This window comes from Athene cunicularia (assembly GCF_003259725.1).
Source record: "Athene cunicularia isolate RWA chromosome Z unlocalized genomic scaffold, athCun1 chrZ_part1, whole genome shotgun sequence".
In the NCBI taxonomy this organism is placed as follows: domain Eukaryota; kingdom Metazoa; phylum Chordata; class Aves; order Strigiformes; family Strigidae; genus Athene; species Athene cunicularia.
Window position 1 is genome coordinate 17148929 of NW_020799142.1, and position 18044 is coordinate 17166972.

General features: G+C 37.7%; 1 protein-coding gene across 3 annotated transcripts in view; it reads left to right on the plus strand.

Annotated features, from left to right (window-relative positions):
- Positions 1–6817: 6817 nt before the first annotated feature.
- Positions 6818–18044, plus strand: part of IL6ST (interleukin 6 signal transducer) — a 35788-nt gene continuing 24561 nt past the window's right edge. For 2 of the 3 annotated variants that reach the window (XM_026865428.1, XM_026865426.1), the window contains exons 1-6: positions 6818–6896; positions 7988–8299; positions 10110–10242; positions 11518–11678; positions 11998–12149; positions 14424–14583. In XM_026865428.1, coding sequence (XP_026721229.1) covers positions 6830–6896; positions 7988–8299; positions 10110–10242; positions 11518–11678; positions 11998–12149; positions 14424–14583 — 985 coding nt within the window. In that variant the 5' untranslated portion in view covers positions 6818–6829. Of the gene's footprint in view, positions 6897–7987; positions 8300–10109; positions 10243–11517; positions 11679–11997; positions 12150–14423; positions 14584–15470; positions 15992–18044 lie in introns of those variants that run through there. The other variant, XM_026865429.1, reaches the window with a different exon arrangement.

Genomic DNA, 18044 nt, shown 5'->3' on the forward strand with positions numbered 1-18044 from the left:
CTCCCCGCGGCGGCGTCTCGCCTCGCCTCCTCTCGGTGGGCTCTGACGGAGCTGGGCCCGGCGGTGGCCCTTAAATGCAATATGGCCTTGCCCGCTGCCGGGGAGCCTGGGGCCTCCTCGGTGTGGGGTCTGAGGGCTGTCGAGTCCATTTTCTTGCCGGTGTGCGCAATACCAGTTGCTGGCGATGCCCCATCCACAGCCCTGCCCCTGTCTTGATGCGGTTTTACTGACCTGCTGGCGTGGCGCGGAGGCTGAGAGTGAAGATATCCGGGTTTTTCCTCTGGTGCCGTGTCTGTTAATACTGACAGTCGTAATTAATAAAGATGTTGCGACCCTCACTGGACACGTGTCTTTTGGGGCTTTTTCAACTCTCCGATAAGCTTGGCCATATTATCGGAAGGTGGTTTCTTGTCGAAAAGTGGTGTGTTTTGTTGCCTTCACAACAAGTGGTCTGTTCTTGTCGGCTGTAGACCAAAAGGTGGAAGGCTGGTGCTCTTGAAATAAAGGCACAATGTGTTTTACACCTGGTTCAACTACCGGAGGGATTCCGTGAGAAATTCGGGAGAAGCGAGTGCAGGAAGCAGTGTGGGTCGTCTGCTAACTTCCGATGTGCTGCAGAGCTCTAATCATCCTTGCAGTGGGTCTCTGACGCTCTTCATAAAGAAAAACGGTGTAATGATTTTCGTCTTGCAGATGATGAAACTGAGGCACAAAGGAAAGCGGTCTGCCAAGTGTTCTGGCAGTGCAGAGGAGAATAAATCCCAGTCTCAGTTTTCATCCTTGTTTTAGGCAGAGTAGATGATTGCCAGCTGGCAGCTGCTTGTTATTTCTGAGGCATTTCTGAAGGAGAAACCTGGTAATAGAATTATGTGGTTATAGTTTTGTCATTGGTGATCTGTCACAGAGAAGGGGAGAAAAAAGTCATCCACAACCTGAAGAGGTCAGATACTTTGAGGAGTTAGAGGCTTTTTTCTTTCACCCTCTTTTCCCTTACAGAACATAATATTTATACTTGTTATTCTAAATACTGTTACTTTCAGAGGAATAATGATATGTAAAAGGTATCTGTTCAAAGCACCTAACTTTTGAACTTAACAAACTTACATATGTTGGTGTATCACAGTAGGAAAGTAGGAGAGGATGATGAAAATTTGAGATTACTTCCTACAAGTTAAGCGTGAATAATAAATTTTTGGGTCTTGTTTACATGTCTAGAAACGTGATCTCTTCAAGTAAAGCCTATATATTTGGGAAGGAGGGGGAGATGGGGACTGTACACAAAATGGAGATACACTGTCTCCCGTGCTGCTTCTCTGGAGGATTAGCACTAGCACAGTTGTATGAAAATAAATAAACCTCTTGGACAAATTTTTACAATTATTCTTGTATTAGCAAGAACTGTCTAAATTAGAGAATCAGTATTGGTGGTTGTCAGTCTTGAAGGTTTAACTTCAGAGTGAGAGCATGGAATACTAAGGTATTATTTTGTATCAATTGATTTGCTTTTCAGATTAAGACTGGTTGCTAGCTACAAAAAGAATCTTAAGTGTTTCAGAGAAAGTGATCTGCAGTTTAAGAAGATACAGAAAGAACTTTTCTTGAAAGCAAATATTTGGTACCTCTGAAGTATTTCGATCATTTTGATCTGTGCCTCTGAGTGTTTTACTGAGTGCTATATACTAAAACCTCACAGGTAGGGAAAAGCCTCCTCCTAGAGGCAAAGGAATGAGTCATGTGGAGAAATGACTTGCCTATTTGTTGAAAGGAATAGAGATATCACTTGTGTATAGGTATTTTAAATATGAAAATTAATTTCAAAATATTTGTGATATAATGTTATGTAAGACTCTTCAAGTGATTTTCTTAGAGGTGCATGAGGTTGAGTCTCATAAATACTTTCAAGAAGGAAGTAAGCTTGGAGGAAGGAAGGAAGCTTGCAGATTAATTGCTCCTAATTAGAAAGCAGTTACAGCTTGAGTAATCAAAATTCCTTGAGGATAGTTACAGCTTTTAGATGGACTTTAAGTACTACCTTGCTTGTTACAAAACCTCAGTCAGTAGCTGCTGCTGTGTGCAGTATCAATTCCTGTGCTGGTTCCTTGCTGTATCTGCCTCAGCTACGTGGATTCTTAGTGAGATTACCACTTGAAGCTGTAAATTCAGCTCTTAATTTTTTTTGAGGCATTTCTAGAAATCTGTTTGCCAGCAATCTTTGGGCTTTTGTGATTGATGTGATGATGAGCCTTAATAGACATAACACCTTCCTGTGGTGCCCGTGGTGTTATCTATATACTTCCTGACTTGCAAGCTGGCTTTGCTGGCAAGAACATGTTATTTTGGCTGTAGTTTCTTAAACTGAAAGTGTCATTTATAGGTCACTTGAACATTAATTGTCACCTCTCTGAAATGGAGAGATGATAACACATCATATGACATATCTGTATTCATTTTGGGGTAGTTTTCGTGACTTATGAAATAAGATTTGTAAGACATCTCTGTGTTGCTCAGAATAAGTAATGATTTGTTTTACATGAATGCCTGACATTTCTTCAAAAACTATTATCCACAGATTAGTCATAAAACTCAGTGCTGTTGCAACTTCGCGCATATAAAGACTGACTTTAGGGTCATTATTAGTTTTTCATAGGACAACTGCCTGAAGCATCAGTGTAAGGTTCAGGCATAAAGGCTTACTGCTTTCCTTTCACAATGGTAGCAGAATGTGAAGAATAGTAGAAATCCCATATGATTTAGAGAGTAAATGAGGTGGTCTCATATGCCTGTCTTTACTGAAGTAATGGTGGTGTTTTAACAGGCTTTTTTTTTTTTTTTCTTGAAGGTAACTTACATTCTGTGAATTAAGGACAGTCACCAGCTGCAGTTCTAAATTGATCATGTTTTTACTTTGTAGTATTCTGATGGATTTGGTCCCTTGATACTTGACAGACTTAACTATGAAAGTAATGTGACAAACTTCTAAAATCAGTTTCTGTGTTTCCCTTTTCACTTAGTGGTCCACAGCAACTATGTAGTATAAATAAAATGTTGATTTGAAAGAAAAAATTGTAAAGAAAATTTTTAAGGAAAAAAAAATTAAGAAAAAAAGCTTCTGAACCAATTAGCTACTTCAGTGTTAGTTCAGCATCAGGTTGAACTTTCACTGTACATTACTAATACACTACACCAGTTTGTAAAATGGAAGACTTCAGGCTTATGTGCTGCATAATTGCTGAAACTACTGAGTTTTCTGTTGTGCTGACTTGCAATTTATCCAGACTTAAAGTAGTTAAATGGTGAACAGCTGGTGTTTAGCAGCATTTCTTTTGAATGATGGAACTATGTTTTGAAGATTTCATATAGTTTGTATGCAGTTTCTGCACCTGAATGTCTTTGCTGAGATTAGAAAACACTAGTTTCCATAGAAGTATATTCCTTAGCCTAATCTGAAATATGGCTCCTTGTTTTATAAATTGTAAGCCCCACCTTACTATTTCTTTTCGTCTTAGTTTTCATCTAGGCAAAATGAATAGAGGTGCTTAATGTAACTCTGGTTCTTTCCCCTAGAACTAAATTTTAATTAAGAATCAGTCTTTTAAAAGCCAGAGAGACTAATGCTTTCAAAACCAGTGCACATTAGGAGGGATTGCAATAGCCCCTTTATGAGTTCAGAGATGTGTAGCTTCAGTCGTCTTCAAACTGCATTGATTAGCTGGGGGAAGAGTAAAATACATCAGAACAGCCTAAAAGCTCATCAGTGCTGAAGTGTAGCATGATTTTGACACTATAGTCACAACTGCTTGTTTCCTGTACTGTAGATGGGTGAGCTTTCCACTTTCTGTTGCAGGTGATGGATCACGAGTCTCAGTTTGCCTGCCTTTCAGGAGCTGAGTGCAGTAGCATAAGTGTTATAAACTGTGGAGGGTTTCTCTGCTCCCTCAAAACAGATACTAAAATTTCCAAAGTGCAAAGTAGTAGAGATTTGTATTTCAGCGTCCCATGTATAAATGAATCTGCTCAGGACAAATGTTGCATTCCAAGTCTGGAAGACAGTAGAAATGGCATTTGTTTTAAAAGATGAAGTTATCTTAGTTTGATTTCTTACAGAAACCATTGTGTTTTAGAGCAAAATACATTATAATTCTACATTATCATTTACTTCTGTTGAGTTGGTTATTGCTTTAAGCGTTGGCTTTTATGTTTCTTCAGGTGCTTCAGGTGTTTTATTAACCTTCAGGTGCTTCAGGTGTTTTATTAACCTGGGCCATACTTAATATGACTTCATATGATTTTAAAACCAGCAGTTCTTGAATAGCTTAGGAAATATTGTTCAACCTGAAATAAATCATTACCTAAAAGAAACCCAATAAATTTGTAGTGATGTAATACTTAATTTACCTGACACTGCTGTTACTCTGATGTGGCCCCAATTGTGATACCGTGTGGGAGAGATATACTATATTGAACATTCTTTAAACAACTTTCCTTTTTGACTTTTTACACCTGCTTGCTTCACTCTTCAGTGTAGAAGCTGGTTATGCTGTTCTACAGCTTTTGCCAATTAACAGGCAAGTGGAGCTGCTTTTTTCCACCTAGCTTGTAGTTGCCCTCAGGGTTCTTATGGGTTTCAGATATTCTGCAACTCAAATTGTTCAACTTAAATAGCTTTAAATAACAAACCTTAAGTTCTATCCTTAATAGACCACTTTAGGTCTAATAGACAGGCTTTAGGTAGCAAGCAGTATTTCTGATAAATGTTAAAGTCAAGACACTAAAATTCCTGTGTGCTGTTTTAATTCAGTGTCCTAAAGACCTAAATCAGAAGGGAGTAATCTTCACAGTTTGGTTGTATTCACCATATGAATTCATTAAAATCTGTGAAACCAACTGAGATTTTAAAATAAACCTTATTTTAAACCTTATTTTTCAGATATTGGAAGGCTTGAAATCCACAATAAGGAAGAATCAGTGGGTTTAGTTCTCTTACTGTATGCTTTTAATAAATATCTAAAAATATATCACACTTAAAACTGTATGATGGTTTTCATCTCCAGCCCAGTGAGAGTAGCTAGTGTAACATAGAAAAAATGAGTAGCTTTTTAAATTTTCAGCTCCATGCTGCTACAATCTGATTATAAATAAGTCTTGTTATTTAGTTAAAAAAAACAAAAGAAGCTCTCATGGCAGATATAAATGTTTGTTAACATAACTGCCAAGTATTTTAATCAGCAATATTTCTAATATAAAATTTCTATATAGGAAACTTTGGTGGGCTTTGAGTAATAGACTCACAAGTATAGATGCAAATAAAGATACTGCTGAGAGATTCTGATGGCTGTTTTAGTCCTGACTACATTGGTGAGCCCTATAAAGACTGCTGCAAAGGTTTGAAATTGGCTTTCATTTAGTTGGTGGTTTCTAATTCTCGTGAGTAGAGATTTTTCTTTACACTATACTATTTACCTTGATTTGTTAAAAAGAATGGCTTAAATGTACTGATGCTTAAGGAATGAGGTTCTAGCTTGGTACTGATATGTCCATGCTTAAATGTCTTGTCTAGTCTTATTGATTTATGTGAAATGACTTGTGTCTTCCTGTCATTATTATAAAATACGTGCAATCAAAACAAATGAGTATTTCCTGTGATAAACTGCAGTTTATTTTCCTTCTGATAGTAGTAAATGTAGCTTTTACATTTCCCTTTCTAGGGAATACTGTGGAATTCTTTAAACTTCTTAAGTTGTCTTTAGTAGTTATAAAACTCAGAATATCAATTTCCAAAGAAGTTTCACCAGGTCAGTGAAAATAAAACTTCAGAAGCAGGCTTACTACAGGAAATCTCATCTCAAACCTTAGTAAACCTAGAAATTCTGTGTTTAGTTTCTAGCTTTAAGAACGGTATGAAGTCTAGTTCTAGAAATCAGGCTGTTAACTAAATGCCCTATTTGACTAAGCCAACCTACCTATTCCTGTAAAGATGCATGAATGTAACTAAAAATAGTATAGCTCATATGCTTAGTAGAGAATGATCACTGGCTTTTAGTGATTCAAGGCTGCTTTGTAACTGCAAGTTGAGAAACACAGGAGAGGCTTCAAAACAACTGGTGGAAGCTACTCTGTGAATGCTTCAGTTTCTCTAAACTGTTTTGCAGAATTGTCAAAATGGAGAATAAGTGAAGTCTGCAAGGCAGAAATAAAGAACATCAGATGTTAAACTTTCCAGCTTTTGAGGAATTACAACCTCCCTTCTAAAGTTTTGAAGAACTAGTTAATACTTTTTCTATAGTAAACAGTTCTTGATGTGGAAGCATTGTGCTTTCTAATTCTTAAATATTCAGTCACTCTTGTGAATGAGACGCATGGTTTTATGGTGAGTTGTTCTGAACCTTGTGCAAAGCATTTACATCACTGCCCTTGAAAGATAGATAAGTATGGTAACCATGATCAAATTCACAGGGTTTTGTTTTCAAACCTGAACCACAGTGTTATGCGCTCTATTCTAGCAGAACATCCCACAGAAGAACCAGTGATTTTGAGGGACAGCAGGAAAACCTTAAGCTGATGCATTTCTTAAATTTGTAACTGAAGAGATTTTAAACTGCATCAGTTGTCTTAAGCAGACACTGGATTGTGATATAGCAGTGAATAATGTGGAAACCATTTGCTCGTTCTTTTTCTAGAATGAGAAGATAATAGCTTTCAGGAAAGTGAATGTGCAGTCCTGAGAAATAAATCAAATACAAATCTGAATTTGACACTCATCTAAAGTCAAGAGTAATAGGTTAAACTTTAAAAACAAGTATCTTTCTCTGTTACAGGAATTCTCTGCAGCATGTTTTCTGGGTGGAACTGGGTGGCCCATGTCTTGTATCTGCTCTGGAGTATCTGTTCTCTTGGAGGTAAGACTTGTGTCTCAAACAGGAGGCTTGTAGAACATATCTAATCAGATGCTTGCAGCACATACTTTCTTTTCATCTAGATACTGCAGGGTGGGGGCAGAAAGCAAGGTGTATTGGGATAGAAGGACCTAATCTATGCTCCTAATGCCATAGTAAAATAATGCATGTTAAACCAGTACTCACTTCTATTTGTGGCTCATCTGCATACAGAGATAGTGAAGAGCAACTTCAGTCAGTGGAAGGTTGCTTTGGTTCCACTGACATCACTGGAGCTGGTAACTGTAGCAAACTGAGTTTTATATCACATATGCCAAAAGCATGTCTTGGTTAGGCTAAACACTGTTAAAGCAATAAGCTACCAATGAACTTCTGTAGTAGCCTCTATGATCAAGTTAGAGCTGTGAGCCACTGCTATTGTGTAGCAAATGATCATCCTCAAGATGTTTAGTATGACTGTTGTTTCAGGGCAGTATTTCAATTATCTATTTTCATCTTCAAAACTTGCTGCTTTTCTCTTTATGTGCCTCTGTAGCAATAGTCACAATTTTGTTGTGTTGATGTTCTTTTGTAAAAAAGTACTATCAAATGTGCAGTGTTTACTGTAATTCCCAAATATGCTTATGGTATACACACTGAAGCTTTAAGTGGACAACTCAAGTGTTTAACTGTTTGTATGTAATTCTTCTAAACCTAGTCCACCACAACAAAAGTGTGTGCTTTTCCCTATTTTTTGTTAGCTTTCTCAATGGAAAATACCTTTTTAGCTGCAGGGGTAGCCTCAAGTGTATTACCTTCCTCCTTCAAAATATACTAACTGTTCAGTCCTTGACTTTCCAAAGGCCCCTGTTTATTAACAGTGCTTTTCTTGCTTGGGAAAATGGCTTCTGCAAAGCCTAGGGAGCACTACACTGGTTTTGCCCCTTAAATCTGCTTGATGGTCCACTAACACATTTCAGTTTTATAACTGTCAAGTTATGAATTCATTTCCTGCCTAGACACATGTAGTATTTTTAACATTACACTCATGTTGTATCAGCAATACTGATTATGGAATGATCTGTAGTTTTTAATAAAGACGCAATTCTTTGTAGTTTCAGGTGGACTTGTGCAGTCATGTGGTCACATCATCCCAGAGTCTCCTGTATTGACCCTTGGTTCCAGTTTCACGGCATTATGCATTTTGAATGAGAGTTGTCTTGACTTTGGCAATATCTATGCTAATCAAATTATCTGGAAAACTAAAAATAGAGTGGTACCTAAAGAACAGTATCGTGAAATAAACAGAACAGTTTCCAGTGTCACATTTAATGACACTTCTTCACTAGCTAATCCTCTGACATGCAACATTTTAGCAGATGGACAGATTGAGCAGAACATCTATGGAATTACAGTTACAGTAGGCTGTAAGTACCATTTTTCTTGCCTTTTATTCTGGTCTTAATACAATTGCTTCTGAAAAACAGGGGAAAGAATGCAAACAATAGAAAGTGTTCCCATCTTGAGACACTTGTTTCTGTTCACTCAATTCCTGGATAACTGTATAAAAACATTGTCATATTACATGCCATCAAAGCTGATAAATATGCACAGAATAGTTACCTACAAAATAGAAAATATCCTGGAGTATTTCAGTGTTGAAATAAGAAGAAAACAGAACAACAGAAAAATATTGAAGCAGGAGGAATTGAATTACAGAAAGATGATGTGAATTTAACTGAAATAGATCCTAGGAGATAAACTAACTTTTCCTTACTTCTGCTTTAGCATTCAAGGAAGTACAGTAAGGCCATAGGTCCTGCTTTCATAGTAACACCGTGAAATTAAGGTTTCCTTCATTAATGGACTGTGAAGTATTTAGTCCATCTGTATCACTCAAACTAACCTGAACTGCCATAAGGATGAAACATACTATTTGGATTACTCTTCCTCTATGCATAAGAAAATACTTTTAACTAATAAACTTTCCTTGTTCAAGCATGATCACGCTTGCATAGTTCTGAGCAAGTGCTCTTTGAGACAATTGAGATCTTGAGAAAGTAACATGAATTACTTAATATATTACTACTTAATTAGTTGGTGGACTGTTTATAAAATAACTGTTCAAGTGTCTTAATATCAGAGTATGAATGGCTGATGAATTATGTTTCCTCCTAGTGTTGGCAAAAGGTATTGAAGTTGTGTGGTCTGTACAGAAGGCTAGCTTGATTTCACAATTTAATGTGTTTCTAAGAAGCATAAGTTACAAAATGCTTTCACAGGCAAACAGTATTTTTATTTAAAGTTCTATGGAGTAAATTTCTTACTAGAAAAGATGTTACAGGCAAAATATATGGAAAAGTAAGTACAGATATAATATCCCAAGATGATAAACTGAATGAGAGTACAGATAACATTCTAGAGTAGTAATTCACATATGAATCTTGATACATTTATATTTAAAGCAACTGTATTCTCCTATTAATTCAAGAAAAATTCTGTAAACAATAAAAACAACAGGTTTGAGAATAATACAGCTATTCAGGAACAAAAGTAGGTTTTTACTTACAAAAATGTATGGTAGTTTTGTTGAAAATAGCATTCTGCTTGAAAGGAAATAAGATTCTTCAGATGCATTATACTCTTACAAAAAGTGATATTCTAAAAGCTAGAAACAAACTCTTTGTATGCTATGGTTTGAATTTAAGAAGGAAAAAAATTGTTCAGCTGGACTCTGAAAAAGTTTCTTACACAGTACTAAAGTGCATTTATGAAGAGCCCATATCTGTCTTGGACGTGTTTGCAGCTAAAGCATCCTTCTTTGGTGGCTCAGGTGAAGGAGAGCAGACCTGTCCCAACTGCCTTAGGGCAAAGTCAATATATGCCAATTCAGCTGTAGTGCTCATTAGCATTTTTTTCTGTGTGAATTAAAATAGATTTAGATGAGGGATGGTAGATACCAGGATTTCTGCCTCAAAGAATGAGAAATCTGTGCTTTTCCATCTTGTCAGGTCCTTGTTCCTTATACAGCCTACTGTTTCACACAGCAGCTGGTTAAGCTTCTTGAATGCCATTGCTGGATGGTATCTAGCACATTTTGCCCCCTCCTTTAGAAACAAATCTGATTATAAATACTTCTGATGTTCACTGAAATTGCTCTGATGGGACACTTAACGTGAATCTTACTGGATCTAAATGTGTGTATAAAATAATTATTGCTAACTGTTTCTGTTATAGTGCCCCCAGAGAAGCCTAAGAACCTAAGCTGCATTGTGTGTCAGGTGTCAAAACTTGCATATCCTATGACTTGTACCTGGAACCCTGGAAGGCCTACATTCCTGGACACTCACTTTAGGTTGAAGTACAGATGGTAAGTAGCCCTCTATAGAAGATCTAAAGAATGTTGAAGAATACTACTTGTAGGCTAAACTAAACTTCCTTAAAATTCCTTGATACTTCGGAAGGTTCTTAGCAAGTTTTCTGAATCATTGCTGTCTATTTTGGGGTGAAGGGAAGAGTTAAAGAAGTTCCAAAGTAATCCTAAGTCAGACTTGAAATTTTGTTGCTGCACTTGTTTTGGAGTAACAGATATTTCGTATTTTTCCATTCTTCAAATACACAATTAGTGTGGCTTGAGTACAGTACACCTAATTGTCATGTGACTGGACCAAAATTACGTACTTGATTTTTTTTCTGAGGTGACTGTTCTAGCCCATTCTAAACAAGTAGATGTCCCTGCTTACTGCAGGAGGGTCGGACTAGATGACCTTTAAAGGTCCCTTCCAACCCATATCATTCCATGATTCTAAGTAGAGAAACCAACATAGAGCACCTGGATTCTGTAGGGGTATTATCTACTCTGTATTTCTTAAGAACTCAGAATGGTGTTTGTCCATGATTAATCGTAACGTTAAAATTTCAGCCATAGTCATGAAAGCTTCAGCAAAAGTATTTCTCCTGTGAGAGCAAATTAGCTTAAGTATTTTTTCAAACTCTTTAGATAGTCTCTTGTAGCTATCTTAAAATGGAGCAGACAGAATTGTCGCTCTGCTCTGGAAAGAGGAATGACTGCCTACAGCTTTCTACCCCATTCCACCAGTGTTTTGGTAACAAGGGTAGTAGAAAGCATGGATAGATAGAAAACCTTAATGTTCTGTAAATCTCCTGATGCCCTAGAACTATCTGCTGTTAGTGCAGCAGAAGATGGGGAACAGAAATTATTGTTTTGCAGCTGTAACACTGTATTCTTGACAGGTATGCAGGTAACACTGACTACATCTTTTAATGCATTAATATGTTTCTATATACTAGCCATATTTCTTTTGATTAAATGTATCAATTCTTGATCTTTATTTTTTAAACTAAGGCAGGTTTTATAAAGTTTTATAATTACAATCCCATGGCTTGTGCTCTTGAAAATATGTAACTTGAAGTCAAGAGATTTTTATTAGTTTCTATTCTAATGCAATCATGCATATGTGGCTGAACAAGCCATTCTAACCTCTTCACCTTTTCTTCCCGCTTACAAAGATAATTGCAGAGGGGAAACATACTTGCTAAACTGATTGATAGCTCTGATCTACTTAAAGATTGTCTAAAGGAAACCAAACTTATTGCTTTATACCTTGTTTTTCCTTCTATTTAGGCCACAAGAGAACTTTCCTGACTGTATACCAAAAGATGTAAACAATTCTTGTATGATTACTGATGTTCAGTTCTTTGTTAACCTGGAGGTCTGGGTAGAAGCAGAAAATGCTCTTGGGAAGGCTGAATCTGATCCTCTTGTACTTGATCCCATTGAGATTGGTAACTATGTTCTTCTTAAACTTCGGTAGTGCATAACTGCTGCTTTTGTGCATATTGCTGAATTGGCATGTTAATGTTTTGTCACCGTGAAAAATAACGCTGTCAGAATATTGAACTGTGTTGGACAAAGGTAGGGAATAGACTTGATCACAATTCAGATAGCAAGTTCTTGTTGAGTAGTCTGCTATAGAAAGTGGTCTGAAGTGGCAGCCATCTGAGCTTGTGAAAGGCTTTCATGATAGTGTTACAGCATAGTGCAGCAACTGCTAGAGGCATCATAAAATACAGCTGTAGAGTTGACTAACTCCTTCTCTTCTAGTTAAACCTCTGTCTCCACACAACTTATCAGTCAACTCAGGAATACTGCCTACTGTTCTGAAGCTTTCCTGGGAGAATCGGATTTCAGTTGCTGTGATGAAGCTGAAATTCAATATTCGCTATAGGATCGTTGGTGACACAAACTGGATGCAGGTAATACTACTAATGTCCCTTATCAGTCTTCTGCTGTAACTCAGCCATTTGTCAAACTGCAGAAGTTCCCTCACTACTGCAGTTCAGAGGATTCACTTTATTATCCTTAGGCCTTATGTGACCTCCCAAGGTAAGTTTATCTGGTGTGTTCATGAAAGCTGTGATCTAGGGTTTTTTTGGCACAGTCTAGACTATGGTGACCTTTTCTTTGTAGACTCTCTGCTGTCTTCCCCATCATGTTGCACTATGTTTACTTCGAATTTTTATTCTGTATGGGCAACATCTAAAACATTAATGAACTTTCATCTTCTTGTACAGTTGCAAAACCTCTGATCTAAATGTCATTTAAAGCCTGAGAAAACACTGTTCAGTGCTGGAGTGCTTTTTTGAACTTGCTGTACCTAATGTGCCCAAGAAGGCCAGTAGCATCCTGTATCAGAAATAGTGTGGCCAGCAGCACTGGCAGAGTGATCATCCCTCTGTACTCAGCACTGGTGAGGCTGCACCTTGAATACTATGTTTGGTTTTGGGCCCCTCACTACACGACAGACATTGAGGGGCTGGAGTGTGTCCAAAGCAGAGCAATGAAACTAGTGAAAGGTGTGGAGCAGAAGTCTTATGAGAAGCAGCTGAGGGAACTGGGGTTGTTTAGTCTGGAGAAGAGAAGGCTGAAGGGAGACCTTATTGCTCTCTACAGCTACCTGAAAGGAGATTGTAGTGAGGTGAGTGTTGGTCTCTCCTCCCAAGTAACAAGGGATAGGATGAGAGGAAATGGCCTCAAGTTGTGCCGGGGAGGTTTAAATTGGATATTAGGAAAAATTTCTTCACTGAAATGTCATCAAATACTGGAATAGGCTGCCCAGGGAGGTGGTTGAGTCACCATTCCTGGAGGTATTGAAAAGATGTGTAGATGTGGTGCTTAGGTACATGGTTTAGTGGTGGACTTGGCAGTGTTAATTCATGGTTGGGCTTGATCTTACCTGTAGTGTACTACAGTATGTTCACATCATCGAGAGTTGTGGGTGTTTTCTTCTACATCAGTCTATGGACATATTTTCAATAGCTTCTCAGTTCTGCCTTTCTTAAGCCTTCTCTGAGCAGCAGTATACCAGAAACCCTCTTCTCATCAAGATCTTCCCATCTTTTTTCAGTATAGAGGCCTAAAAGTATTCTGAATTTAATGATTTATTGAAAGGAAGACTGCTTCTGTCTTGCCAAAATAGGTTGTTTGAAGCAGGTAGCATAACACAACTGCTTGTGACTAATGTAGTGTATTCCTTTGGAAGAACTTTTTGAGCTTTACATGCAGAGATTAATAATTAAGGTCACCTGTATTGATATTTTAGAGTACTGTTCTGCACAGCTTATTCTGCAACTCCAGGATCTGCTGATACATTGTCCTATTAAGTCCTAACATGTCCTGCCCATCTAACATGTGCACAAGACCATTGAAATAGTAACTTTTAAAAAAAACAGATCTTACTTAGCTGTGGTAAAATTTGACTACTTTGGCAATTATTTGCACTCAGGATTAACTTCTTGAGGGTCTTGTATGTGTGTTTAATCTGCAGTCATTCCTTTTGCAGAGTTGCTCACTATAAAAACCCCTTAGTTGCAAGTGGAGTCTGTGTGTGTGTACCTATGTGTATCTGTCTGCATCACAAATCTGTTTCTGTACCTATGCAGTAGGAATATTTTCTGGCATTCAGTTGTTCATCTAAGATAAAGGAAAGAGCTTTTGAAAATAAGCTAATTTATTAACAAAAGTATGAACTACTCTAAAACAAACTATTTCCAATGACAGTTAAGAAAAATTGTTCTGTATCAGTGGAAGCAATGATCCTAGATTCTCTAGCTTTATAGGAGGCTTCTAGCACAGTATCTTGCAATTGGTAATCAAGCAGATAACCTAGCAAACTTATGCAATGTGAGGTGGGATATTATGGATCAGTAAGTTGAGAAATTATATGGGAAGGAAGGAGAGATAGACATAAACTAATTAAAAAAGAAAACAGAATGAGGGATTGTCCTGAGAACTGCTTACCTGTTCTACTGTATGTATTGTATTATATCTAATAAATACATGCAACTACGGCTGATCTCAAAACTACAGTTGAGGTTTGAAACTTTTGGAAATAAGAGGGGAGAAAAACTATGTTGTTTGTATTGGGTGTGTATGCAGTGGGGAGCCCTCTTGGCTGGGAGCTGTAGTAGCACAGAACTCAGCTTTACAATTTTTGATCAGTGCGTCTAAAATCTTTCTCCCATTTACAGGTTCCTCCTGAAGATACAGCCTCACCAAGAACTTCATTCAGTGTTCAAGGGCTCAGACCCTACACAGAGTATGTCTTTTCCATTCGTTGCATGAAGGAAGATGGAGTGGGCTACTGGAGTGACTGGAGTGAAGAGAAAACTGGGGTCACCACTGAAGATAGTAAGTAATATGTGAAAGTAGGTTGCTGACTTTCAGAATGTGTGGGTGCTCAGCAGTTTGGCAATAGCCAGCTGAAACTGTGTATCCTCACTTGAACTGTTTGTTTATACATGCAAAAAGGATCTCCTGAGTTACCTTCAGTACTGACAAATTGACCCATGTAGTCCAAGGAGCATGAGAATAGCTTCCCATAAAGGAAAGGAGGTGCTCCCTGAAAATAGCTAATAGGGGAGATAAGGAAGAAGAGCTTTCTTCACAGAAAGTTTTATTCTCAGTCTTTTCGAAGAGATGTAGGCTTTATGCTTTTTTTTGTTTTGAAGGTTATCTTCTGTAACAAGCTATTCTGTCTGTGTGAAAGTTTTTTGGTAGAATGATTGCCTGCCTTAGTTTATGACTTGATATTTAGGAGGCAGTTGGATAAAGTCATAGGTCAACAAGCATAAGTATGGAACAGCAGACTTTAGTCATATAGGGTACATCGACTTCTTCACAAACTTACTAAAGCAATGATAAAAATTTGGTGTGTGGGAAGTGTAGCCTTCTATGCAACAAAGCTTCTAAATAAAACACTGGTTTACTCTTATTCCCAAGGTATTCTGCATCTACAACACATTTTTGCAGCTTTAAGTGGCTAGCAAGCCTCTGCACTGCCTTGTACCCACTTGTTTACAGTATTCTGCACACAGTAATCAAGAGTCTTGCTGCTCATCACTGAGTGGTTGTCAGTGGAGGAGGAATAAGAATGCCATCTATAAACCTCTGATTTTATGCAGGATTGGGTCTGTGTGGAAAATGGTTTTATTTAGGTTATATTTAACCACAAAAATCACTGTTTCCTTACAATTTCTCTTCCTTACGGCATAATCATTGGGGTGGTTGTCTTGTAGATCTGGACTTGTAATATCCTGTCCCTTTGCAGTGGGGTGAACACTGAATTGCTGCTGTCATGATCTAAGGAAGAAAACCTCTTACCAGCATCAGCTCAAGGACAGTATTTGGATTGTGTTTAGTTTTGCACAAAAGGACTTTGCAAGCAGGTTATATGCAACTTCAAAGTGTAAACTTACTATTTAAGACACACAAAAGATAGCAGACCACTAGGTTAAGCTTTAAGTTCACAGCCCTGGAAAAAACAAATTTTTAAGAGCATCAGTGAAGTGTCAGCCTTCTGCTTTGTGGAACAAATCCTCAGTATTGCAGAGTTGCTGACATATACCAAATATGTTCACACAACAGCCAGCTCATCAACTTGTCTGGCCCTTCAGTTCCTTATGAAGCTCCCGGCAGCTGTTATGACATTGAACTATATGTCCTGCAGGTGTGCTGTATTGCCCTGGACTCATTCATACCCCTTCAGGCCACTGGCACTGAGACTGCTTCTGCAGTTAGTGTCTTTTAAGGTCTGTCCACTGCATTCCACAATGTGTTTTTTAACTCTGCTGACTGCTTCCACTTGCTCATGAACACATGCAATTGCTTGAAATGTACTTTGACATTAAAGTAGCTACAACTCTGTGTTACGAATTTAATACACTCACGGAAGTCATTGCAGTATTTCTCCACCGGAGAGGCTCTTCTGCAGGTTTGTTCTTAAGTACAGAGACAGTAATTCTGCCAGAATTGTGCCAAAACCATTAGTTGAGTATGTTTAGTATGTTCTGTTAATGATTTTTGTTTTGTTTTACTGGTTTTGTTTTGCAGCATTTCACGACTTAGCAAGTGTTGCAGCAACTGTAAACTTGTACAGAATAAAGTTGCACAACAATAACTGAGCAGTAACTGTTGGAATGCTAACATTGGAATCACATCCGTGTATTTTTTGGAGTATGAAAAATCCTGTTCTCAAAAAGTGGATTCTTACACTAACAGAACAAAAAATACATGTCATCTATATACAAACACAACTAAGACCTGTGCATTTGGCCCTTTAATTCGCTTTCTATATAAAATCCCCAGGCTTTGCTGTATAACTTACATTTCTAGAGTCTGATTTTCTTTTGTCATTGATATAAAAAGCCCACTTAAACAAATTGAAAGTAATTTAACATCTTAAAATAGATGCTTGAGAAATATTAACTGGTATCTTCTTGAATATGAACCTCTGCTGGTGTCAGAACACCCTACATTAGTGTCTTGCTTCCTGCTAAAAACTAAAATGAACTAATTTCAGTGTACAGTCAGCTGTTGATTAATACCTGTGCCACAGTTGTGATACACTGCAAACATAAATACAATTTGGTTTCTGCTGGTAGAACAGCATTTTAACAAATTCTTCTAGCTCTCTTTCCTCGTGATAACAGGATAATCACACTTTTTCTGCATTGCTTGCTAATCAGTTAGCTTTTTTGCTGTTGTAGCTATAAGTTGACAGTAAAATAATTTGCTGTGGTAAGTTTGTTTAGGTGTGGTCACCTCTTGCTGTCACTGCCTAGATGCACTTGCAAATTCATAGAATAGTGGGATAACTGAAGTAGGAAAGGAGCTCATAAGGTCCATAGTTCCTTGATCTATTTTCTACCAAGTGTCAGGCTCAGACAAGGGACTTCAGGTTGCGATTTTGGCAAAACCTGTACCAAAATTTTAGTCATAATTTTTTGCTGTACAGTTGCCTGTTGCAAAGGTGAAGTTAAACAAGCAGACACTGGGCACTTATACCATTGTTATTGCCCTCAATCAAATTATAAAACTGACTTTGAGATGTGCTTAGTGTAAGACTGTTGGACCCTATCCTAGGAGATTGCATGTTTGCTTGCCTTTGGCATTCAAAAGATTTGGTGTTTCTCATTAACAAGCTCCCAAGATGCAGGTGTATTTACCACTAGTGTATTCATGAAGGTATACTTCTGTATTTTCATATGGTTGTATACAAATGGTATGTTTCCAGGTATTAAGTACTGGAGTGAAGTGAAGTTTCAATGGAATCCTTTAATGCAAAGGCAAAAATTGTACAGTCATGGTGCTGAAAAGAAATGCAAGTATTCTGGCAACTTTTAAATCTTTTTACAATTGTTCTACTACATAATCCTTATCAGGAAACATGTACTTTGTACCTCCAAATAGTGATTAGGGATTTGATTTTAAAAGCTTGTTTGGCTTCCTCCTGAATCATCAGTAGCAACAACACTGGGAATCGCTTGCTGATTTTTGACTTTAAATGATGAGGGGATTTTATGTCTTGTTTTCCCAGGAACTTGGTTATTATCAGTTAGAAACTCTTCCAATTCTAGTCTCAGGAGGAGTGAAATTACTTTAGCTTGAGCCCATCTCCATTTCATTTCTACTTCAATAGCCTGCAAGACTGACTGGCTGGTACTGATCCTACCCCATATGGAACCAATAAATGGACCTTCTGGTTGTGTACTTGATACCCAGTAGGGAATCTGTTGTTCCCTCCGACTTCTACAAATACTTTGTGATATCTGTTTAGCTTCTAAGTCAGCTTCATTGGTTTTGTTGGTTTT